Genomic DNA, 26,832 nt, shown 5'->3' on the forward strand with positions numbered 1-26,832 from the left:
TCCTAGAGCACAGGAGGAGACTAATCAAATTCACACGCCGCTGGCTCTGGACACCTAGTTCTATTTTTCCATTTCCTGGCTGCCCAGTGCCGGAGGGGTTTGGATGGGGCTGTCTAACTCTGGAGCCACGGAGTTTAAATGGAACTGTCAGGCCCTAAGGCTTCCTGATTCATATGTGGTCTGAAAAGAGGCCCATGGATCTGCTGAAGGAAGCCCAAACCATAGGGAGGTCACTGGTGATAAAACAAGCCCAGGGGTGCCTTCTCCATGACCCCACGAACACCGGTGTGCTGTGTTATAATGCCTCATGCGTCTGTTATCCTGAAGGACTGAGGGTGCTTTGAGAGCACGGGCTAGTCTACCTCCTCAGAGCTTAGCTCAGTATCTGGCACACAGTGGTGCTCAATAAATGCAGAGTGAGTAAAAACATGTCCTTTAGTTCTGTCCGTTTGGAGCTGAGCTCAGCACCAACACTGACTGGGTACCTGGGCAATTTATCCCAAATCCAGGAAAGGCATATCTAGCCTTGGCCTGAGACGATGGGAATTCAACTCCCTTCTTTCACTCTGATCCATGAACTATTTGATTTTAGAGATTTTACAGCAGGGAGGAATCTGAGCGTGGTGGACTGAAAAAACATCTTGATTCTCCACCCTTCCCTGAATCCATGCCTTTGGCAATGTGACTCAGCAGCTGCTTTCATCAGGAGATGGAGTCCTTCTCCTCACCCCTTGTATCCTGGCTGGCCTTTTAACTTGCTTGGCCAACAGAATGTGAAGGAAGTAACGGTGTGCCTTCTGAGCCTGGGTCTTAAGAGGATATGCATGCTTCCACTTGTTCTTTTGGACCCTTGTCTCTGCCATGAGAAGAAGTCCAGGTCCACATGTAGCAAAGCTAGGTCATCCAACCAAGGCCATCCTAGACCTAAGGGCTCCCAGCTGACTTATCAGCTGACTACAGATGCATGAGTTAGCCTAGCCAAGACCCACAGACTCATGAGAAATAATAAATGGTTTTGTTTTAAGTCACTAAGTTTCAGAATGGTTTGTTACACAGCAGTAGCTAACTGATACATAGAGCTCAGCATTCCAAACAAATGGGCACCCTGAAGCCCAGAGGGGGAGAGAACTTTCCTAAAACCACGTCTGCCAGTGACAAGAATCCACATATGGGAACCACTCACTCAGGGCCCTTCCAACTATACCAAACACTGATCTTTCTTTAAGTATCCATTTCTTTCCATCTTTCTAAGTCATCAGCGCTCAGGATCTGAACAAAGGGCAGGGGCAGGTACGTGATGGTCACCGAGCAACCATAAAGAGGCAAAGTACATATCATTAGTTTCCAGCTCACTACCTCTGAGGTTCTAGAATCATGCTCCTAGGAAGCCATTGGGTTCCCACACATTGTAACCATCTGTTCTGCCATGAGAATCAAACCACAGTGGTCTTTTCCCAATTTGTAAAAAATTATGGAAAACAATAGGACTTTTAATATTAATAGTAATTTATAAAAGGCACTTAGAACAGCACTTGGCACACAGTAAGTGTTCAATAAATGTAAGTTACTATTATTGTTAAATTCTCCTCTCACGCTTTTTTCTTAAACCTTTGGCGCCTCGTACCATGTGTCAGTCAGCAGGCAAAACATATGGATAACAAGTCACAGCTAACATTCACTGAGCACCTGTGCAGGCCAGGCCTTCTATATAAGTCATTGAAATTAACCGTCACATTTCTTTGAGGTACCAACCCCATCTTACAGATGAGGAAACCAAGGCTCAGTGAGATGAATTTGTCCAAGGTTAGTAAAGTTGGGAAGTGGCTAGACTCATACCCCAGCTGTCTGATGCAAGCCTGGGGCAGCACACACCATGATTATTCATCTCTGTTCTCTCTCGTGCTTAGCCTAGAGTGAGGACTGAACAAAAGTACAGAGTGAATAAATACATTTCAAGAATTCAAAGAAGATAGTGTCTCCCTGCCCCACCCCAAGAAGGGCTGAAATTAAAAAGACTGACAATCTGACAATATTAAGCACTGGTGAGGATGTGGAACAACTGGAACTCTCATGCACTGTCCCCCGCACCCCCAATCCCAGGCTCTCGTACTTGAAAGGACATTTACTGTAACCAAGAGGGCAGGGCAGCAACCATGTCTGATTGACTGACACAACTAAAGAGGCTTACAGAGCCCTGGTGAAGTGCATGGGCTTCAGATTCCCATGTTCCTGGGCTCAGGAACATGTAAGTGTCCAAGCCCCAGGTGATGCTGAATGAGTAAGAAATTCACCAGGGACTTTCTTAGGTACTTTCCAAGACAGTGGCTCTTTGGTACTGTCTGAGGATTGAACTCCCCACCACCCCAGTTCTAAGAGCACATATGCAGTTGTCCAACATTTTATATTTAAAAAATACTGTCATATAATTCTTCTTGTTTAATCCTTCTAACCCTAACCCTTTGAGGCTGGCCAGAGTTAGGAAATAGTCTCCCCATTTTACAGATGAGGACACTGAGGTCTGAGAGGTAAATTTCTGACCTAGGATCACACAGTCCTCCTGCCTGACTCAATCCAGTGTTCTTTCTACTATATATCTTATAAATAAGGTGGGGTGGGGAACAGAGAGATGGGGAGAGAGGGGGTTATTACTACAGTGCTCCTGGCACTAAGTTAGGTGCTTTTATGTGCTATCACCACAACCAGGTGAGATGGTATTATGCCCATGTTACAGATGAGGAAACAAATTCAGGGAAGCTGAATGATTTGCCCAATGTGAATGATAATAACAAATGGCAAAGCAAAATTCAAACCCAGGTTTTGAATCTCCACAGCAGTAGGCAGAGACCTACTTTCTAGAAACAGAGTTTATTGGGGTCCCAGTCTGGTGAGTGACAACAAATTAGCAGGATGTGATAATGCATGGTTCAGGCTCTGACTCCTAAAAGCAGCTCTCAGATGGGAGGTTAGAGCTGCTTGAGGCTGGGCAGCATCGGGGAATGTGAGCTAGCCTCTCAAAGGAACCACCTGGAAAGAAATGAACCACTTATGCTATTCCAGTAGGTTTGTTTTTTAAAAAACATACACGTTTTGAGGTCAAATAAAATGAGACTGTCAGTCTGAAGGGATGAAAGGCTGTCCAGAATTACGGCTCCAGAATGTCTTGTTATCTCAGGCCATGGTCTTTGGGTTCTGCCCCAAAATACTTATTTCGACTGGAGACCTTCACCTCTTCTGTGCTCTGAGGAAAATTCGTGTTATTTGTTTTGGGAAACAGGAAGAATCTGAGGTCTGCAGCACAGCTGTCACCAACCCCTGGGACACCTTTTCCATCAACCAAGCTCTGACCCACCTGTTTACAGCATCTAATGCTTCACAGAGAAATGAACAAAAACAGCTTCTTCTCAATAGTTGGTCTGAGACTTCTGACGTGGTCCATCCCAGTCACCCGCAGATAGGAAGCAGAAGCTGAGAGCCTGCACCGGGGCAGGGGCTGGAGGCCTCTTCCTTTCTGCCCCCAGCACTTGTTTCCCAACATCTGCCTCTTAACAGTTTATAGCTGTCTTCCTTGTGAGATACGAGCCATGTCAGACCAGGACCCAGGGCTGGTTTTTCTCTGAAATCTCCAGCATCTAATCCAATACTTGGAGCTCTGTAGGAGTTCCACAATGGCTCGTTGAACAAACCAACGAATGAATGAATGATAACTCCTGTCCTGTGACTGCTTCCCTGTACCAGGGGCCTGGCTGGTGGTGACGACTGTGATGATAATGATAGGGAGGAAGAGGCAAAGTTGTCGTTCAATGTTATAGCAAAGTTCTGGGCAGGGAGAACAGACGCTGACCTTCCCAACCTCAAAGACTGCAGTAGCTTTTCCCAGTTGGCCTACACCTTTTTGAAGCCCCCAAATGCATTTTCTTCCCCAGATCAAGTTACTGCAGAGGCAAACCAATTCTCTGGTTAAGTAAAATGAATGTGAGCAGATTATCTATTGATTGTCATCCTCCCAGGTTTTATGGATAAAGACCCCCTACCTGGACTCTGCATGGAGCACTGATAGGCCAAGTGGCTATGTGATGGGAGGTCCAGAGGCCAGAGCTTTGAATGGGCTGATTTCAGCGCTTCAGAAATCTCTGCTGCGTGTGATGGCTTTCTACGTTGGCATTTCCGCTCCCTGGGTTTTAAAGAATGAGAAATCTGTGGCTGATCACATATTCAGCAACCAAATGCACTTATTCGAAGACCTAAATTGCAGAAATAACTCGCGTGATTAGTTGAATGAATATGAGTCAGATCATCAAGCTCAATCTATGGATAAATCAGGAAGAGATAACTGGGCCCAGTGGAGGGCAAGCCCTCCCCATCAGTCTCTTCTGCTGGGCCAAGACACACTTTCCCTGCAAGGTGGCCAAGGTGGGAATCCTTGAGCCTCTGCTCCTCAGAGATGCTCTGCCTTGTTCTGCTTATGTACCAGGCCCAGCCACACCCCAAGCCCCAGCTCCAAGGCAGAGCTTCAAGTTCCGAGGCAGCTGGACCTCTGATTATTCCCAAAGGGCAGATCCACTGACGATGAGCCAGCCCCAGTGAGGGACAAGAGAAGAGGGCCCTGGCCTCACCCCGGGCCCAGAAGCCTGTCCTCCTAGTGCTCACTGGTGAGTTCCTGCAAAACAGGCCTTACCTTCTAGGCTCTGGCCTTGGATTTGCCCAGTCCAGCAGCATTCTCATCAAGCAAATCTCCATATCCCTTGCGCATGCCTGACTCTCCCAGAGTGGCCTCCAAGGATTCCCCCAGCCAGAGCCGGGGTCCCACATGGAACCCTGCTCCAGGAGGAGCACAGAGCCTTTAAGCACAGCGCATGCTCAGCCCGGCCATACCTCAGCCCAGCCTGCAGGCCGGCCAACCCTGCTGAGTTGTGCAGAGACCTCACAGCTTCCCTAAAGTGGACCGCCAGTCACCTCATCTTCCTTGCTCTGGATGGTTCCCAAGAAGGTACCTCCCAGGGACTGAGAACCACATCGACATCATAGTGGCATGACACAGATACCACCAATTCTTCCTTTCCTGTTCCTATTATGCAGTTGTGGGTGTGACAGGACTCCGAGAGGCCAGGCCTCAAGTATGGCAGTCACAGAGTAAAGAGCTGGAGGAGACAAAATAGGGAACAGGTACCTTTAAACCATTCAGTGGGAGGCTATGCAGACTTAAACTTTTCCATCGAAAGGAAAAGGATCTGGGCTTCCCTGGTGGCGCAGTGGTTGAGAATCTGCCTACCGATGCAGGGGACACGGGTTCCAGCCCTGGTCTGGGAGGATCCCACGTGCCACGGAGCAACTAGGCCCGTGAGCCACAACTACTGAGCCTGCGCGTCTGGAGCCTGTGCTCCACAACAAGAGAGGCCACGATAGTGAGAGGCCCGCGCACCACGATGAAGAGTGGCCCCCGCTTGCCGCAACTGGAGAAGGCCCTCGCACAGAAGCGAAGACCCAACACAGCCAAAAATAAATAAATAAATAATTTTTTTTAAAAATGAAAAAAAAAAAGGAAAAGGATCAAAGAACTTGGGTTCCAATCCTGGCTCTGCAGTTTGCCAGCTGTGTGACCCTGGCCAAAGTACATAACCTCTCTGGGCCTCAGTGTCCTCATCTGTAAAATGTAGATATTTCTGTATAGAATTATTTGTAGGATTCAATAAATAACATATTTAAAGAACTCAGTAGAGTGGCATGTGGTAAATGCTTGAACATGTTAGCTAGTCCTGTTCTAAAAACTTATCCTAAGAAAACATTAGGACAAGTATGCAAAGATTCGTGAACTGAATTAGAAAGATTGTAGAATGGAAAAAAAAAAAATCAGAAATAACCTAAATGTAAAGTAATAGGATAAGAAAAAAATATACAAAATGTATGTGTATATATATAATGTGTGTGAACATACACATTATATACATATATATACATGTGTATATGTATATATATACACATATAGTCTGTCCATACAATAGACTACCACATAGCCATTAAATATGACAATATAGTCGTTTAGTGTTTAACAGCTTGAAAAGGTGATCACAAAATGTTGTTAAGTGAAAAAGCAGGTCACAAGACAGTATTTATCATATGATTCCATTTATTTAAAAATACAGGGGCTTCCCTGGTGGCACAGTGGTTAAGAATCCGCCTGCTAATGCAGGGCACACGGGTTTGAGCCCTGGTCCGGGAAGATCCCACATGCCGCGGAGCAACTAAGCCCGTGCGCCGCAACTACTGAGCCTGCGTGACACAACTACTGAAGCCCACATGCCTAGAGCCTGTGCTCCACAACAAGAGAAGCCACCACAATGAGAAGCCCGCCCACCACAAGGAAGAGTAGCCCCCGCTCTCTGCAACTAGAGAAAGCCCTGGCGCAGCAAAAAAGAGCCAATGCAGCCAAAAATAAATAAATAAGATAAATTAAAAACAAAAGAAAAGCGTTAAAAAAATATATATCTTACTGTATGTTATATGGCAAAATAAAATAAAAAAAATAAAAAAATAAAAAAAATAAAAATACATATTTATCTCCATTCATTTATATGGGGACATAACTGGAGAGACACACAAAACTATGGGTCACCTCTGAGTGATGGAACTTCAGGAGCCTTTCTTTCTGGTTCTTATTTGGAATTTCTAATTTCCCTACAATGGGCATATACTACATTTATCTTTTTTTTTTTTTTAAAGGAAAAAAGAGATGGAGTAATTTTAAGAGTAGAAAAGGATTTTCACACTCAGATAATTCCAACACAGATAAAAGGATTTGTTCAAACTTCATCACTCTCCAACTGAGAAGAGGCATGAAGAATGGCAGCCTTAAGAGAGAAAATCCCACGTTTCAAGGTTTAGTGTCTGAGAAGAGTAGCTTAAAAATGAGAGTGTCTCCGGCCATCCTTATACGTCCTTCCCCATCGCTCCGTCCCTTGGGACACCAACCTTGAAAGTCAGCAACAAACCAGACATAGAATATGCCTCCTTCGCCAGGAACACAAAATCAGAGTATCAGAATGACAACGAATTTCTATTTTACCTTGCAAAGAGACGCTTCCCGCTGAGATGGGAAAATCTGGGGCACAAATCAGCTCTCTGGAAGGAGGAGACATTTTCACAGGATCAGCTGGAGGTCGGGGAAAACTGCAAAGTCTAAACATTCGTGTCATAACTTTGTCAGCTGTGTTGAAGTTGACAAGATGCTTACCCAGCACCTCAAGTCATATGCCAAATTGAAGTGGTTAAATGCGTAAGCTATAATAACCACTGAGATTCTTTAGCAAGCCCGTGCCCAGCAGCCTGCCTGCCTCTGCTCTCCACACTGCGGGGCTGCACAGTGCCACTGCCCACGATTGGGTCTCAGGACAGGAGCAACTGGTTTGCTCACCTGCCCATTTCCAGCATCTGGATTGCGGACCGCTGCTGGCACTGGATGTAAGGGTCAGTCAGAAGCTGTGCCTACCTTGAGGAAGCAGGTTATACTACAGAGCGTGTTCTTCAAAGAGAAAAACACAAATCCAATTTATTTCACAAAGGGAACATCTGGGGTTGGAGGCAAGAAGGACGATAAAGGGGATGGATGGAGAGAGGCTGTCCTGCTACTCAGCCCTGGGAGAGAGACAGGGGCCAAGGTCTCCTAGTGTCCTGGCTGGTTCCTACCATCAGAGAAGGGAGTGGAGATGTGCTGAAGGGGCAAGGAGCCGGGTCAGTGTGCCAGGCAGGGGTCTGCGGGGGGCTGGGCAGTGGGATGAACTCCAGCGGGGGAAGATGGGGCCCCACCAGCGCCCAAGGAGATGGACTCTTGGTGATGATAAAGCTCCTTTGAGGCTTTTCTTATCAAAAGCGGCCAAAATCCTCTCCCTGGCTCCACAGGAATGTGGGGCTGATGTACATCCACACCCCCCGCCCCTTCTCAACCACACTTCAGAAACAGTTGAAAGTTACACTGAGAATATCCTGTTACCTGGGGGTAGGATTAGTCCCCAAGTACCATGTGGCCAGAAGGCACCCCCTTTTCACAATTGCTCTGCCTACCATTTGCGAATGCCATGCTCACCGAACATCTGCTGGATGAAACCCCTAGACGTGCTGGACCCACTCACACCATATGGCTGCTCTCCAGGTCACCACAGCCTTCCTGCTGAACTGGGGGCTGGCCTGCCACATCCAATAAAGCGGGACGCCCCACCCAGGTGACAGACTCAGCATTCACAGTGGCGCAGGGGGCTCGCCCTTGCCAATGGTGCCACCTGGGCTAATGGGTCCGCAGGAGGGGGACTGATCACTTCAGGAACAATGTCCTTTAGGCCCAGAAAGGTCTTGTGGTTCCTAACCCGGCTCGTGTATCAGAACCACCAGTGGAGATTCTACTCTTAACACAGGTCCCTGGGCCAGCTCCAGACCCACTGAATCAGAATTTCTGGGGATAGACCCCAGAAGTCTACGTTTGCAAAAGCCTACGGGTAATTCTGATGCTTTTCCCTGGTTAAGAGCTACAAATTGGCCCACACTACTCATTTCATAGATAGCAAGACTGCCAGGGAGAGGGGAGAAAGTGTGTTGTCCAAGGTCACACAGACAATCACTGGCAGAGCAGGGAGAGGACCCAACCCTCCTGCTTCCCTGGGCAGCTCTGACCATATTAATGGTAAAGATGATGATGATGGTAACAGTAGCTACTGTTTATTGGTCCTGCTCTGAGCCCTTCACACGTATTAACTAACGGAATGCTCACAACCACCACTCTATGAGGTACACACTATTATTCTTGTTTTTTCTAGGAGAGAAAACTGTGGCACAGAGAGGTTAATTTAATCACCCAAGGTCACACAGCCAGAAAATGGTGACCAGGCAGCCTGGTGCCAAACCTGTGCTCCTAACCAGTTGGTGTAACTGCCTTAAATCACCAGGATCCTTTCTCAGGTTTTGCTTCCTCCCCAGCCACTGTGTTGAGCTTCAGGCTCTGGGATGTTTTGGGGGCTGGTCTCTGTGGAGCTGCCCAGCTTCACACCCTGAAGGGGGAGGCAGAGTCACATCCCCGACCCTGGGAATGTGGGGGAGCCCAGAGAGGCTGTCTCGCTCGCCAAGGGACTTGCTTCTGCACTTACATCTGGGGCTGGGCGTGCCTCATGTCCCAGGAATTCAAGGCCCTTCAGATGAAGCCACATCCCCAGTGGAAAGAAGGACCCCGCTGTGGATTTGGGCAAGAGCGGGAGAGGCGCTTTCCCCAGTGTGACATCCCGTGTGACATCTCAGACGGTGGCGAGTGTCGTGCAATAGCCTCGTCCGAGGTGTTCGGGATTTTGTCCTCCTTGGTTTGGGGAAGACAAGTAACTACTTTGGCTGCATTTTTACAGCCTAATGCAGGGAAGCGGGATGCAATGGACCAGGGCCGAGCCGTGTCAACAGAACGTCACAACCTCCTTTTAATCAATAAACACACACAGACCCTTCTTTGCCCTTCCCTGTTACCTCTGGACACCCCAAAGGGCCATCTGGGCCTAATGACACGCTGGTGTCACACAAGGCAGGTGATGCAGGGACTCCTGGCTCGTGGAGGGTTCACAGTCCCTGGGGCAGAGGTAACAGGATGTGGGGTCTTCGGAGGCAGACAAGCCTGCGTTGGAACCGACGCTCTGCCTCCTTGCAGGCTTGGGTTAGTTACTCCTCTCACAGCCTCAGTTTCCTCATCACACCAACACCACTTCAAAGAGGCACCGTAAGGAAAAACGAAACTCCCAAGAAGGTGCCTGTGCTGCAGGTGGGCACCTGTAGCAAGGCCCTGCCGGCCCAGCTGTAACAAGAGACAGAAAACCCAAGTTGTTGGTAGGGTTACTGCCAGCTTTCTTGACAACAATGAGAAGGAAGGGGATCCTTCCCATCGAGTCAGCAGTTGCAGGCTTTCGGAACCCTCACCTGGTGAGGAAGACAAGGATGCAGGGCTGCTTATGACTTTCATGGGCCCCACCTTTGTAAAAAATATTAAAAACGCTCTTTTACAATTGCATTGGTATAAAGAAGCTGGATTCATTATTTTATATTTGTTATTATATTCATATTTTTCTTCTGATTTTAAAAGAAATTAAAATTAAAATACTTCTGTGAGGGAATTCGCTGGCCATCCAGTGGTTAGGACTCGGCGCTTTCACTGCCGGGGGGTCTGGGTTCAATCCCTGGTTGGGGAACTAAGATTCTGCATGCCGCGCGGTGTGGCCCAAAATAACTAAATACAATAAAATACTTTTGTGAGCCCTAGGCACTGTGTGTAAGGGAGAGATTCAGCCCTGTGCGGGGAATGCCTGGCTGGCTGCTGGCTGCTCAGACGAGGTTTCTTCCCTTCAAGCCTGCAGCCCTCATCTCCCCTCCCCCACCACCTGCCACCAACCACCCTCCTCTCTCTGAGCACCAGCCCTCCACCCAGCAGGACCGCCTAAGCTTGGTCTGAGCTGTTCCCCTGTCTGTAACAGAGATTTCATGGGTGTCTGTCAAAACCTACCCCCTGAGCAACTCTGGGGTAGGATCCAGCCCCTCCCATATGACTCCTCTCCAATGTGACCATCTTTGTGATTCCCCAGCAATGAAACGTGGGGAACTTTACGAAAACTTTTCTTGCTCAGCAGCTCTCGGTAGATGCTGACGCTCTCTCTTGCAGCCGTGCCGCTCAGGCATACGTTCTGTCTGACCCACAGGCAGACTTCATTCGTCTTTTCTCCAATGAGCTCACCGCGTCTTGTTCTTTTCTGCACCCTCTTTCCCTGCTCCAGATCGAGCTCAGAGCCTGCCACATAGTAAGTACTCAAGGCGAAGTTGCAGGATTGAATGAAAACTCTCCATGTCCCCATGTGCTATCAGTTACTTGTTGCAAAACAACATGCAGATGCATTTCTGGGCAACTGCTATTTCGGGAACAGGGTCATCTGGGGAGTCGAGCCCTGGCTGCTGGAAGTAAGAAGCCGGCAGAGGGCCTCCGGCACGGCAGCTCCCTTCCTCCCTGTCCTAATCATTTGCTTGGCCTTTGGTGGGATTAGACAACAGCAATTATCCCCACATGGTCTATTCCCAGAATTCAAAGCTATTGGGGGAGAAAATGCAATTGTGCTTTATCCAGCCATTAAAACAAAACAAAACAAAACAAAACAAGAGCAGCGGATTTTAAACCGCCTTTCAGACTTGATGAAAAAACAGACATGAGTATTAGCCCCAAATTGTACTGACAACACACTTCCGGGTCTCTTTGTCTTCCTCCAGGCTCTCTTCAGAATCTTTCAACAATTCCTATTGATCGCTGCGTGGTTCTCATGCCGACCATTTATGCTTGGGAGAGCAGCCATCTGTGGAGCAGAGAACCGAGCTGCCTGCCTCAGAAGCCCCTGGCGGGGGGATGTGAAGTCCTGGCCCCCACCTTCCAGAGGAGTGGCCACCACAGCCAGTGCAGCACCTCTGCCTCCATGGCTGAGCCAGTAGCCCACTCGGCTGCACCAGGCTTTCATCAGCCAGGGTGAAACACACCCCAAAGTGGCCCAATCACCTACTCTTTAGGGCCTAGAAGTAACATGAGAGCCCATATGCCAGACGCCCGTGCTGTATGGTGGGGAAATGAGCTCACAGAGGGAACGGGCCTTGCCTGGGTCACAGAGCAGAAGCCATTAGAAGCCAGGTCTCCTGGCTCTTGGGGTCTGGGGTGGGGAGAAAACACCGGGGAGCATTCATGGATCCCCTTAATATGCTAGCTGCTCACAGATGGTCTCTCACTATGCCCTCATCCTCTCTAGTCACACTGAACACCTTTTAGACCCCAAGGAGCCACAGTCGTGCTCAATCTCCCCTTTGAGGCCTTTGCACATGTGTTTCTGTGCCCGTGATCCCTCTCTTATGCTTCTTCATTCATGCTTCAGGCCTCAGTTAAGGCCATCTCCCCCAGGAAATCTTTTTGAAGCCCATCCCTCCAAGGATGAGTTAAGGAGCCCTTGCTGTGAGCTTGTACCTCATGGCACTCATACTGCCTTAACTGAAACTACAAGTTCATGCCTACGTCTCCTCACTAGCCTGGGACATCCACATGCGTGTCCATCTTGGTTCCCGCTGTTTCCCCTGTGTCTCGAGCAGGGTCTAGTGGCACACAGTAGGCACTGAATGATCACTGGCAGATAAAGAAATGGTCTCCTGTGATCCCAATGACAATCTGTGAGAAGGTGTCATCATCCCCATTCCACAGCAGAGAAAACTGAGGCTCAGAAAAGGAAACGGGACACCTACCCAGCGGGTTAGTGGTGGAGCCAGGGTTTGGACAACTCAAGTCTTCTGACTCCAAGGTCAACATTTTCTCTATTAAGACCCCTTTCCTAGCCTAGTAGCTGAACTAAAGAAGCTCCAGTTCACGCCGTCTGTGCCCGTGTGTCACAGCTGGGTGGGCTGGTGAGACAGTGTGGGGAGGGGGTAGTGAAGGAAGCCTCGGCTGACTGTTCCTTCTGCTGCAAAGGGCACTTGAGGCAGCTGGCCTGAGAGCCCCGATTCACCCGTAAGTCAAGGCAGGAAGAGCAGGGGCCCTCTCCAGAGCAGGGCTGAAGCAGTCACTAAATGTTAAACAAAGAGACAAACAAAAACTGTTTATAGCAGCTTTACTCATAATTACCAAATGCTGGGAACAAAAATGTCCAGGAACAGTAGAATGGATACACTTGAAAAAGAATGAACCCTTCAAGACATAATTATGAGTGAAAGAAAAGTAAACCATAAAAGTACATACAGTATGATATGAAATTTTAAGGCAGACAACACGAATCTAAGGTGATAGAAGTCAGAACAGCAATGGCCCTTGGGGACCAGGAAGGGTCTGGGGGAACCTTCTGGAGGGTAAGAGAAGTGCTCTCTATCTTGATCTGTGGGTGCAGATCAAGGGGTGCATCCACATGTAAAACTCATTGAGCTGTGCACTTAAGATTTGTGCATTTTACTATATGTAAGTTATAAGTTACATCTCAATTTTTAAAAAGTAATTAAAAAGAAAAAGAGGCTCAAGTCAAAGTACCAGAGTTCAAGTCCTGGTTATTAGGCCTTCCTGAGTCCCTGTCCCCCTTGTGCCTCTTTCCCCAGCCTTAGACACTGGACCAGATGGTTTCAAAGAATCCAACTGGCACAGACAGTCTGAGATTTTGCGAATTCACATACCTATTTGTCACTGAGTTTGCTGGGAAATTTGGCAAGTGCTTGCCATCAGTGCGGTGCGAAGAAAAGAGGGCTGTCTGTCTGCTGTGGGCTCTGCCTTGTTTCCAAGGAAGGAAAGGTCTTTGTAAATTGGGCAGGAACACGTCACCCCCAGGAGGGAATGTCAGTTTCAATATGAATCATCTTATGCATCCCTAGCAACTTGCTCTGGGAATAGATATCCTGACTCACTCCTCCCCGACAGAAGCAAAACTTGCTACTAAAATTTCAGATTTCAAGAGAATCGGTATAGCCCAAATAGCCGCTCAGAGGCGGAAAAAAAAAAAAAAAAAAAAAGAGAAAGAAAGAAATCAGCCTAGTAACCAACCGAGAATCACAGAGAGGACAGCGAGGGGCCAGGGTGCAAACCTCTTTGTACTGAAGCCGAGACGGGGCCCAGTGGAGGTCGCCGGCTCCCATGGCTGCTGGCGCCAGGGCTGGGATGGGGACCCAAGGCTCCGAGCCTCTAGTTTTCTTTTTACAACAACCTGCTGCTATATTTTCTAGAGAAATAAATTATGCTCTGTGCTGGTGGGAAGCCTTTTAAACAAAAAGAAAAAGAAAACAGCTAAGATGCATCTTAGTTAGAAACTGCTTGGGAAAAAAAACACATCTTTTCGGCAGGAGGGTGCAGAGCCGCGCACCCTGAATGGTCAGCAGCCTGAGAGCGTGAAAGTCCAGCAGGCTAATTTAGAGGTGAGCGCTCTGCTTTGCTAGTCACCCAGTGTGACCCGAGGGACATCCTGGTCTTTAGAAGGTGGCTGAGGAGCCGTGGATGTGTCATTCAAGGCCACAGGGAGGCCCCCACGGAGCTGCAGCATCTGACCAGCAACTGCCAGTCCTGTCTGTCCTTCACATGTGTGGGGTCAATATTTTTATGCTATTTCCCTCCTTGTGCTAAAGGCCATTTGCCAGTGACTGGTGCTTCTAATCCATTTCCCCTGTGCTTTGACAGCCTCTGGCCTCCAGATGGAGCAGCCCCGGCTCTCAAGACATGTGACTGCCGGGAAGGTCTGCTCCTTGCCCTTAAGCCTGGCCCATTCTACCCAAGGAATTGCAACATCGCCACCTCCGAGGAGGCTGATGACAGCTCTTTCTCAAATCAAACTCAGAGCCTGGGTCAGGGATGTGTACCACGGCCTGCCAAAATCAGGGAACGACACAGCCTGACATCGATTTTCTAAGAACTATGGATATTTGGTGTTTTGTTTTTGTTTTTCAGAAAAGAAAAAAAAAAAAAAAAAAGAAAAACCTCCGAAAATCAAAACTTATAAGAGCAGATATAGTATTTTCAGCCAGATAAGTCCAAGTGCCCTGTTACCTGATAAGAGAGGAGATAGGAAAGGGACTGGGAAGGGTGTATCTGCACTCGGGGAAGAAAAACCTAATGTTTTCTGAGGACTTACTGGGTGCCAGGCACTGTACTGGGGCTACCTAGCCCCGTCTGCCTCCTTTTACAGGTGAGTAAACTGGGGTTCAGAGAACTCTGTGACTTGCCCAATTTAATTCAGCTGGTAAACGCCAGGGATTTGAACCCAGGCACAACTCCAAAGTCAAAACCGCTGCCACCCAGAAACAAACACAGAGAACCGTGGAAACAGCATGGAGACCTGTGGAAACGGGGAAGCAGGTGGTTTTCACAAACTGTCTATCTGCAAAGTGTGCAGTTCTCCCGGCAGCCACACTGCAGTGCAGCTCTCCGCCCACATAAAGACCCGGGAAGACTGGTGTGTGTGTGTCTGTGTAGGAGACTGTGAACGTTTTGCAGAAGGCACTAAGTCACATGCCAAAACGCAATTGTAAAAATGACATCTTGGGGCCTGGATTTATTCCCTCTTCAACATCATATTTGCTCCGTTTACAAGGCAAAGGTTATTTTTTTCTCTTCCAAGGCCGAACATTCCCAGCCTGTGATCTGAAAATCGTGCTGTGTTCATTTTCCCTCTTAACTCACCCAAGGCCATAATCATTCCTTGAAACGGGGATTTGGTTGGGCAGTTCTATCAGGGATTCGCCAGGCAGAGGCAGAATCCAATTTGGGGCTCTCACGGTCACCCTGGGCCGGCATGGAGCAGAGGGACGTCGCTTCTGGCTACACAAGCACCTCTATCCTCCACAGAGAAGATGCCCAAGATCAGAGCCGCTGACTAAGCAGGACTGCTGCGCTTTCAGGGTCAGTTTGCTGATTCCTAATGCACTTTGTGATGGAGGAGGTCAAAGCAGCTGCAGAGGATGAGAGGAACCAAGCACAGCAGGACCAGGAGGAAGGGCTTAAGGGAAAACAGGGCAGGCAGAGACTGCAGGGGGCAATTCATTCATCTGACAATATTTATCCAGAGCCTACTGTGTGCCACACACTGGTTTTTTTTTGTCTCGGGATACAATTATTTTATAACTGATATAATAATAAAAGCGGCAGCTTATAGTTAATGAGTGCATATGGGCAAGTATACTTAAGCATATGGGCAGGTTTTACAAACATGAACTTTATCTACTCCTCACCACTGTTCTCATTGTACAGATGGAGAAACTGAGGTGCAGAGAGTTTAAGAAACTCGCCCAAGGTCACATGACTAGTAAGTGGCAGAGCCGGGATTCAGACTCAGGCTGGTCTGATTCTCAAATCCATGCTCTTCTCAGCTCATTATGCTGACAGCCAATGGCATGTCTTGTAAGTAGCTGCTTTTAGGTTAATGGCAGAGATTAAATATTTTCCTATGGTGGGAGAAAAGAGGCAAATCTGAATCTTTTTCCCAGGCCCTGAATAGTCAGCTGGTGTCCAATAAATCATGATGCCTTCAGATGGGTGGCCGCAGACCCTGATCTGAAATACATGTCTTTCTGGGTTTCTGTGAGGGCACTGGAGTAGAAGATGCAATACCACCAACCCTGAGACCATCCCTCCGCCCCTGCTCCCTTCTCTACAGCCACGCATGTGGTCACTGGAGGACAGGGCAGCATGGTGGTTTGTGGACTGGGCTTTGGAGTCCAGCAGACCTGTGATTAAGTCTCTGCTTGATAACTGTGTGACTAAGCAAGTCCTAAACCTTGCCAAGTCTCAGTCTCCTCATCTGTGAAATGGGGATAAGGGGGTAATTTATACCTTAGCAGGGCTGTGAGGAGGACACGAGAGAATACAGCTACGGTGCCTGGTATGATGCATGTACACGAAGCAGGTGGGCTCTTGGCTCCCAAATCATACACCTCCTGAAAGAGAATTTGCTCTTGCTAGAGTTCTGAGTATGTCTAGTTCCTGATGGTGATCTGGCCAGGACTAGAGGCCTGTGCTTTGACAATCTGGCCTTGGACAATTTGGCTAATCTCAGAGTGGGTGGTGCAAAGAGCACTGGGCTGGGACTAGGCCACCAGGATTCAAATTCCAGACCTGCAATTAACATGCTGTGTCACCCCGGTCAAGTCCCTTCCCCTCTCTGAGCTTGGTTTCCCCAACTCTAAGATGAGGGAGTCGGACTTGCCACCAAAGGGCCTCTCTGCTGGGGACCTCTCAAGACTCTGTGCCCAGTACCGATTTCCCCCACTGCCAAGGGAGAATGGAGTTCTTATGATCGCTCTGAGTTCTTGGGAGGATTAATGCTCATTAAGTGCTTTAAGGCTGGCAGCTGGCATTGAGTATGAGGTCCCACTATTCTCCTGGAAACCCTTCTGCTGTCAGGAGGCCGATTTATTCCACAGCCTTGAATCTTAACTTTCCCCTGACTCTTCCCTCTTAAAAATTCCATTGTAAGCTGCTTAAATGAAAGGGTGAGAGGTACACTGACTACCAGTGGGCTGCCCATCCATGATCTCTGCCACGGGCGCTTGAGGGCTGAGGGGAATAGGGCAGGAGGGATCAGGGCTGGGAAAGCCCTGGAGTCCTCACGTGGGTCCCTGGGTCCAGGAGACTCGGTCATAGCCCAGTCAAAATGGGAGAAGCACACACTGTCCTAAGGGCCTTATGTCATCCTCATAGCAGCTGAACTTGAAGAATGCTTCCTATGTGCCAGGCATGAATATAAGCACTTCTCACATATTAACTCACTTAGTTCTCGAAACAATCCTGTGAGTAGGTATTACTGTTGTCCCCAATTTAAGGCTGGAAACTGAGGCCCAGAAAGGTTAAGAAACTTGCCTAACGTCACACCGGCAGAGCAGCATGCAAATCCAAGCCATCTGGCCTCAGAGTCCATGCTCTTCAGCTGGCTTCCCCCAGGTCCTAGGAGCAGCCCCTTTTACAGGTAAGGAAGCTGGGCCTCTGCGTACTGAGCCACTGTGCTTTACGACATCACCAGCTGCTGCTTTATGGCTGGCTCCTCTACACTCCCCTCCTCGAATGTGTTCTTCAAGTGGCAGGCTCACCTCTGTGACTTCACAGTGATGAGAGAATCACCATCGAGTGCCGGCCCTGTGCCCGTGAGGAACAGGCCGTGTCCACTTTGCTGGCAGCTGCTAGGGTCTTGGGGGCATTTTCTGGCAGGACCTGCTGAGCCAGATTGCGGTAAATAGGAAGACACTTTAAATTGCTCAGGACACAAAAACTGGCTTGAGAGGTGCCTCACCCAGAGGTCTTACTTTCAAAGTGAGAACAGATTCAGGGAGGGGCGCACGGGTGGTGGGGAGGGTAAATTCAATTTGGTGAACTGCCACACGGGGAGACCAGGCTCTGCAGCCGATGTCTTTGCTGCAGCCCGTGTAAATCCTGCAAAGCCAGGCAGCAGTGTGAGCTCGTTACTCTACCCCGTATGCAGCTCTCTTGGCCCCGCAGGCCCAGCGAGGAGCCTGCAAGAGCCCGTGGCAGACTGATATGCACCAGGATGCAGGAGGCTGCTCAGGGACCCACTCAGCCAGGCAGGGCAGGGTGGGGACAGCTGCCATCTGACCATGCCCTGCGGGGCCCAGCCTACAGCGAGGTGACTGATGACGGCGGCTGCCAGAGCCCAGGCACGAGGCCACCCACAAGCCTGTACGAGTGCAGCAAAAGAAGCCAGTGGCATGCGAAGCAGCTTCATTCAGGCCAGTTCATCTCCTATCATCCAGAATAGTCTGGCTTCCAAGCCCCTCATGGGGTCCAACCCAAACTAGAACCTCCTCCAGGTTCCTCGAATGCCCCTAAACTCTCCTCCTCTGGGGGTGTTCCCATAAGCCTCTGTATCATCAGACCCATCTGTGGCAACAATAAGCATAACTACCAGCTATTAAGATGGTTCTGTGTGTCAGGCAGGCCTTGGGCTGGGGGTGTGATGTTTTCATTAGTTCCACTTTACAGAAAACTCAGGCTCAGAGAACACTCAAGGTCACTCAACCAGGAAGTAGTGAAGTCATTTTGAACTTGTTGGGCTCCAGGGACCTAGAACCACAAGCCAGTGAAGGACTGGTCACATCATTGATCATGATGCCTTCTACGTGCCCCTCATTCTGAGAGCACCTAGACAGACCCCAGAGAGGCTCCGAGGAAGGGTTGCCAGTGTACCTCTCTGCAGAGCTGGTGGAGTTTTCACTGTCATTTATCCCTGCATCCCCAGCAGTCAGCACCGGGCATGGCAGTAAACAAGCAGCTGCTGAATGAAAGTGTAAGAAAATCAAGACTAGCTTCTCCCTGCCCAGTGCCTGGGGCCCTACATGTCCTCTTTTCCCAGGAGCCAGCCTCCCACTGCAGCTCAGTGGCTGGCTGCAGAAGGAAGGCCCTGTCTCACTGCCAGGACTGCTGCAGGCACAGGATGATCAGGTACCCAGGGCCTTAGCCAAGGCCACTCTTGGGAGACAGGGGACCTCAGAACCCTCCATGGGCTCACCTGGGCAACTGCCAACCACACTTATTACTGTGGAAATCCTATATCACTCATATATACTTGGTCCTTTGCACGTTCCTGCACGCTCTCATAGCAACCTGAGTGTGCAAGATGAACGAACAGGGGCCCAGAGAGGTCAAGTGACTTGGCCACACAGATAGTTCAGGGCAGAGTGAGGACTTGCTCCCAGGTCTTCTGGTTCAAGGTCCAGGTTTCTTTGCATCATTCCAAGCTGCCCACTCTTCCTGAGGCTCAGTGATGGGAAAGGGGCCAAAGGGTTGAGATTTAAATCACAGGCCCTGAGGAATTTCAGAAAATGGGACTTGGTTTAGCCCAGTTCCTCCCAGCAGTGCTCCCCGTGGTGCTCCCTCTATCCCCGTGGATGGTCGCAGCCATAGCTAAGCCCATGCCCTGCAGTTTCAGAGATCAACAGCCTCCCCCCAACCTCCACCAATTCCCTGGATATTTGCACACTGTGTAGAGAGGAGAGGATTATGTCCCTCATTTATACTAGTAGCCAAAGCTCCAACAACTTTGATGAGAGCCACACCAGCCATCTTTCCCCAGGGCTGATGTGGGTGTTGGGGAAGGTCTATGATCTGGACAGGTCAGGCAGCGAGCCTCTGAAACTAGAATCTACACATTTCATATTTGAGGTTAAGGAAACACCTGTCTTCCTCCCCACGACTCAGGAGTCCTCTCTCAGAACCTATCCTAAGACAACGTTTTATGCACAAAGATGATAACTGCCGTGTTATTTTTAATAGCGAAAAGTTGGAAAGGACCTTTGTCCAACATTAGTGGGATGGTTAAATGAATTATGGCACATCCATGCAATAACTGCAACCATTAAAAATATTCTTTATGAAAAAATTTACACGAGCTATGGAAACATATGATGTAACATTCAGTTAAAAAAAAAAAGAAAAGGAAGAACATAATATTGTATATGGGTGGGGGAAGCGTACTGAAGAAAAGACTGAAAGGAAATAAGACAAGATGTCCACAGAGGCTGCATCTACATGGTAGAACGAGTTATTTTTGGCCTGCTTTACACTTTTTGATACTTTCTCTTTCCCCCTACATGCCTATGATAATCAGGGGGAAAACGCAGCAGCAGCAGCTACCCCAAATCACACCCCCCTACCCAAGGGGAGTGAACTGTCCGAACAGCCAGAAGGGTTGGGATGCTGCCTGGTGACATGGAGGAAGGTAGGTCCTGTGTCCCTTTTCCTGTAACACAAATACTCTGCCATACGCATGGGGGGCCTTGTAAACCTGCTTTTGAAATTTTTCTGGGGATTTTCATCTGACTTAGCTCTTTGGTTCTTGATGTCAGGAGCCTGTGTCTCTAAGGGGTGGGGAATACAGGTGATGAATTTCTGTTTCCAGCTCCCCAGATAGCTCCTGTCTCGCAGGGAAGAAGAAAGCCAGGTGCCTCCAGCATCTTTTCACGTGAAAGGCCTGCAGAGAGGGGCGCTGGTGATTTGTCCGGGAATTACATTTGAAATCTAAAGCTGTGCCCACAGTGAGGCACTTTGCAGTCTCTCCAGGTGAGAAGGGCTTTCGAGGCTCTGGGTGAGGAGGATCTCACGGCTGCAAAGGACAGAGATGTTGGCAAGTGTGGCTGCAGGTCAAACTCAAGCTGCCAACACACAGCAGCACCCACGCTGCTCCCTAACATGTGACTGTTTGTTCACCAAGCCACCCGGCGAGAGACACACACCCAAGACCCTAAAGGCAGCGCGTGTGCCCAGCTTATCAGATACATGTTTGGTTTCTCTAGGAAAACACGCAAGATCATTTTACAGCCACTTGGAGGAGCGGATTTAAACCCAATCCTCTGTGTCCTTCAGATCTGCCCACCTACTCCATGGCAACTAGTGTCCGTCACTCACTGCCCCCACTCACATTTCCAAGTTTGTTTGCTCTGAAAATTAACAACAGGTGCATATAAAGAAGTGTGTGAGGTGAGGGAGAAGCATGTGGGTTTCCCCCAAACCTAGAAGGCTCACAAGCCTAGACAACCCTGGAGGAAGTCAGACTTGGGAGCCCCCAGCTCTGGAGAAACAGGGACATAGCTCAGGAGGCAAAAAGTCAAAAATGAAATGCTGCTTGGCCCCCAGGGGCAGGGGGTCTTCCGACGTCAGCTCACCGAACATGTTGCCCTCGTAGCCGTCTCTTGTGAGGGGCCGGAGCTCGTTTTTCCCCATCGCATAGCGCTTGTAGCTCTGCCAGGCGAACTGCATCATCTGTAAGAAAGAGCAGAAACAGACCCTGAGCATGGAGATTCCCAACAGCGCAGGCTGGCCACCTGGCCTCGCCCTTTGCAACAGGATTTGAAACCACATTATAAAAACAATCTTCCACATTGAGAAAGACGACTTCCTCTCACCACTGTTTTATTCACAGTTATGCCTGGAAGGCTCTTCTCCTCAGACAACCCCACGCGTCTTGCGTCTACCCATAGATTCCTCAGAGAAGGCACAAAAGGCACTAAATACATTCTAGCCATCCGTCAGTGCCAAAGTGAAAAGCCACCTCTTCCATGAAGCCTTCCCGGACCTAAAGTGACCCTCTGAAGGGAAGGAAACAAAACTCACCGAGGGATGCCTGTTAGAATCTAATAGAACCTTCCCTTGAGCTAGGGGTTGTTAACTCCATTTTGTAGATAAGGAGACAGGTCGAGACATGAGGTAACTCGCCCAGGATTACCCGGTCAGTGAGTGAGCATGCTGGGAATTGAACCCATGCCCTCTGGCTCCGAAGCCTTAGGTCTGTCCCCTAAAGTCACTGCTTGAGTCTCTTTGAACTCCTCCTGCCCTTGGCTTGACCCATGCTGGCTTTCCCAGGCCTCCTAGCACCCCAGCTGGTCACTGTTAGTTTTTGTTTTACTGGTTCTGGACCACAAACTCTTTGAAGCTAGAAACTACATTTTCTTGGCCTCAGTTCCCCCAAAGCACCCTGCACAGGGCTTGGCAATGAGTATCTGTCAGCTTTGTCACCCAGTGCATGCATGAGTTCTTACTACACTAAGGCAACTATGTTAGCCCCTTGGCAGCATCACAAGCACACAAGCACCTTTGTCCCCTAACTGCACTTAGCACTGGAGGCTGGAGGAACGCAAGGCGACAATCTGTCCCCAGCCCTGCTCCCCCGCCCCTCCCCAGGATCTCCCTTTTGCCTTTGATGGCAGGCTGCAGAAGAAGGACAGCAGAGCAGGCCTCTGCGGTGACCATGGGGCTGAGAAGGGAGCCAGCCCAGGCAGCAGAGGCACAGCTGAAGGACAGGCAGGTGGGAGGCAGCCTGGTGTCGTGGAAAGAACTCAGGCTTCGGGGCCGGGAGGCCCGGGTTCTAATCCTACCTCTGCCACTGTCTCTTTGACTTCGGCAAGCAACTAAATGTCTCCAAGCCTCAGCTGCCTCATCTTTGAGATGGGAATAACAAGGGCTGCTTTGCCACAATCCTGAAAGGTTTAAATGAAAGCAAGTAGCTGGAAATGCCGTTTTCGACTTCACACAGCAAGTGATCGACAAACACGAGTCCTCTTTCCTGCTCAGCCTTTAAAATACCCATCTGGTTCTCCAAGCCTCATCCATCCACCCCTCCTTTCATCCACCTTATTAGTTCTCAGACTTTGGCGTGCATCAGAATCACCTGGAGAGCTTGTTAAAACAGGCTGTTGGGCCCCATCCTTGAGTTTGTGATCCAGCAGGTCTGGGGTGGGGCCTGAGAGTCTGTCTTTCTAACACATTCCCACGTGGTCCATGGGCCACATCTGAGAACCAGCAGTCTACTATATGTGTTTATTTCTATTTCTCAGCTCACTTCCAGACACTGTCTGGCACCCTTCTGCTTTTCTCCTTCCATCTCCCAGCCCACCTTCCTGCCTCAGCACTGTCTTTCTGGACATCGCCACCTGCGTTCTCCATGCCCTGCCACTCCTGGTGCCAAGGTCTAGCAGCCATCTCTTCCAGGCACACCTGGACAGTACCCATTGCCATGCTCACCACTGGGGCCGAAACACACAGACCAGGAGGGCAGACCTGACAGGTCTGTGGCCTGGGCTCTCCGTGAAATGGCAGAATAATCTAGTACCATCTCTCCACTTCATAGATGATGAAACTGAGGCTCAGAGATGGAAGGTGGTCAGTGTGGCACAGCCAGCAGGGCTGGAATACAGCTCTTTCAACTCCCAGGCCAGCAGACCCCACCCCCATGCTTGGCCTGATGTGTGGCTTCCCAGGAGACACACATGCAAATGTCACGGTACTGCATGCCAAGAACTCGGCACAGGCTTTGAGCCCTGGTTCCATTCCTCGGTTATTTTCTACTTATCTTGAATTGGCAATAAGGGAAAGTAATTGCTGGGTATGAGCGCTTAAGGGAGACTGGCCTCCTCCCTCAGTCTCTCTTATTCTGGGGGGGGCCCCCTCGATTAAGTCAGTGTGAGGGGAGGGAGGGGTGGGGGATGGGTAGGGGAGCAGCAGGAGGCTGTTAAAACAGAAATGGCAGCAGGAAAGCAGGAGCAGAGGTCTGGAGGGGGAGGACTGCACCCTACCCCCAAAGCCCACCTGCTTGAGAGAGAGAGAGAGAAGTGGGTGTGCAGGAGTAATTAAGAGAACCATAGGTATCTACATGTTCTCAAAGGAGCTGTCACTGCAGGGACGTGGGGATGTTGGAACGTGGCCCGTTCTCACAGTCATCCACATCAACGGAGGGGAAGGAAGGCACAAATAATCCCTGTGTCACTTGGGACAGGATTCAGGAGGCAATCAGAGCTGCTCTCACACACACACGTGCACAAGGACACACAGACCCTCGAACGCTAATCCTTGTGTCTCCCACCTCGGGTCGCAAGCCCAGGCGCTGGATAAGCAGGGATGACGGGGAAAGTCCCCAGCCAGGTGGTCCTTACTTCTCTTCCTAATGCGCCCCAATCTACCAGGTGTCCTAGCCTGTGCTTGGCCGCAGTTTGGGCTGCAGCCATGGTGGGACTGCTCCCCTGGACCCCTCCCCCTCCACTTTCCTGCCAACTGCTTATCTTCCTTCAACTCTCAGCTGAAAGGGCACTTTTGCAGGGAGTCCTCCTCCTCAGCCAGGCCCCCACGACCTCCCCACATTCCTGATGTCAGGTCCCACAGCAGCCTGCAGTTAAGCTTTTATACTCGCAACCATTTGGTCAGTGCCCCCATCCCCTAGTCACTGCTGCGTGCCTGGCAACTCACCAAGGGACTGACACATAATAGGTGCTCATTAAATATGTGCTCAATGAAAGTAAGAACAAACAAGAAAATTGGCTCTGGAGCTTAACATATGGCTGGGAGACGACGTGTGGACCACACACGTCACAGGTAAAATAGGTAATGGGTCAGGGGGACCGGGGAGGGGGCGCTTCTGAGTAACAGAGGTGCTCAGAAGAAGGCAAGCGTGTGTCTCAAGGGGAGTTTCACGGGCACCCAAGTGTTCTGATGGACAAGTAGGATTGTGAGGGGCACAAAAAGAGGATGACCTACAGAAAGGCTAATCTCACTCTGGAACTGGTGATATGTGCCTTGGGCAACCCCTGGACTTGGCTTTAGAGATGGACAGTCCCTGGTTTCATGTTTAGGCAGTTCTAAGGCTTCAAAGATTACCCAGGCCACCTCCTGCCCCATGCAAGTTCCTTAAGAAGACTAAGTAATCTCTCTTTGAACACCCCCAGTGACGGGGTGCTTACCTCTTTACCAGGCAGCTCTTCAATTGCAGAGTTTCACAAAGTTCTTTCTTATTTTTTTAATTTTTTTCATCTTTTTTTTTAAATTTTAGCAATTTCATGTATCTTTATTTATTTTATTTATTTATGGCTGCGTTGGGTCTTCGTTTCTGTGCGAGGGCTTTCTCTAGTTGCGGCGAGCGGGGGCCACTCTTCATCGCGGTGCGCGGGCCTTTCACTGTCGCGGCCTCTCTTGTTGCGGAGCACAAGCTCCAGACGCGCAGGCTCAGTGATTGTGGCTCACGGGCCTAGTTGCTCTGCGGCATGTGGGATCCTCCCAGACCAGGGCTCGAACCCGTGTCCCCTGCATTGGCAGGCAGACTCTCAACCACTGCGCCACCAGGGAAGCCCACAAAGTTCTTTCTTAATCAATCCAAATCTGCTTTTCCCTACGGGCCATGGGGAAGACAGCTCATATGCTCCCACCACAGATCTTCACCCAGGGGGAGCCAACTCTCAAGTCACCTTAGGCTGCCTGTTGGCCGGCTGAACAGCCCGGCTCCTTCAACAGATCGCCTGATGGCAGAGCTCTAAATCCCCTGAAACTGCAGATACCCATCACAACGTTTTTCCAGGGTGCCCAGACTTTGTCACCCATTTGTTATCGTTGGCTTTTGGTAACGAGCAGAAACCGAAGTGCAAACTCTCTCTGGTTACATCTGGACCAGACCCTGTGGGTGTGGACTTGCCATTTGTCCCTAACAATTGCATCTCGCTGGACTCTCCATACTCATTCCGTGCTGTCAGGATCTTTCTGGAACCAGATCTTATCATTCATTGTGTGTGTGTCTGCATGTTTTGGGTATTCTGCCTGCTTTCATGGGACCGCCATCTGTGTCTCCCCCAAGTTTTGGAGAGAAACATTAAATAGCTGGGCTGAGGACAGAGTTGGGGAAACAGCAGCAGGGCCCCTCACCTGGCTCCAGCACTGCTCTTTGAGTGTCATCTGTCAACAAATGAGGAATCTTCCAGATAATCAGTCCAAGCCCTGTGTCTCCATTTTTGTATACGAAGATATTATGAAGGACAGGACTGAAATACAAACGCACTCTGCCCCAGTACAGTTAGTACAGAGAAAACAGATGGCTTTTTTTTTCTTTTAAGAAAAATCAGGGGTTAGACTGGTATGACTTGTTCTTAGAGAACGCATTTTGGCTCCTATGGATCCTCATTTTTGGTTCTAAATGCCTGCAAATCACTAACGTAAAAACCTATCAGCCACACTAGGATGGCTACAATAAACACGATGGACGATAACAAGTGTGGGCCAGGCTGTGGAGAAGTGGAAACCCTCATCAACTGCCGGTGGAAATGAAAATGGTGCAGTTGCTTTGGAAAACAGTTTGGCATAAAAAGTTAAATATGGAGTTATGATGTGACCCAGCAATTCCACTCCTGGGTGTAGACTTGTGCAGAACAGAGTTAACACAGTAGGCCTGAGACTTCTCTCCCTAGAAAGGCTCTGCTTGCAAATTTGGCCCTTGGCTGGCGCCTGGGAACTTGGATTTAGTGAGTGTTCTCACCACTGTCTGATGGGTAAGGGTGGTTTACTGCACCGAGACTGTACAAACAATGTGGTGTATGCTGAACACCTGCCTTCCTTCTGGGAGTCTGGAATTTTGGTACATGTTAGGCCGAGGGTACTTACAAGACCAGCCCCCAGTAAAAACCTTGGGCACTGAGTCTCTAATGAACTTCCTGGTGGATGGCGTCTCACACGTGTCATCACAACTCAGTGCTGAATGAACGAAGTGTGTTCTGGGTGACTCCACCCAGAGAGGACTCTTGCATGCTGGGTCTGGTTTCCCCAGGGCTTCTCTGTATGCACAGCTCCCCTTTGATGATTTTGCTTTGTGTCCTTTCACTGTAGTAAATCAGCCAGGAGTAGGACTATGTGCCCTCCTGGTGAATCACTGAACCTAGCGGTGGTATTGGGGACCTTGACATATACCCTAGAAAATTAAAAACATATGTCCATGCAGAAAGTTGTACACAAATGTGCATAGCAGCACTATTTGTAATAGCCCAAAAGTGGAAGCAACTCAAATGTCCATTGACTGATGAATG

The 26,832-nt window shown here is 49.4% G+C and overlaps 1 protein-coding gene across 3 annotated transcripts in view; it reads right to left on the bottom strand.

The window, feature by feature from the left end:
- Positions 1-26,832, bottom strand: part of MAN1C1 (mannosidase alpha class 1C member 1) — a 131,840-nt gene that overhangs the window by 57,602 nt on the left and 47,406 nt on the right. For all 3 annotated transcript variants that reach the window (XM_082366690.1, XM_082366692.1, XM_082366693.1), the window contains exon 2: positions 21,166-21,262. In XM_082366690.1, coding sequence (XP_082222816.1) covers positions 21,166-21,262 — 97 coding nt within the window. The remainder of the gene's footprint in view (positions 1-21,165; positions 21,263-26,832) is intronic.

Source organism: Balaenoptera borealis (genome assembly GCF_965194805.1).
Source record: "Balaenoptera borealis genome assembly, chromosome: 1".
Taxonomy (NCBI): domain Eukaryota; kingdom Metazoa; phylum Chordata; class Mammalia; order Artiodactyla; family Balaenopteridae; genus Balaenoptera; species Balaenoptera borealis.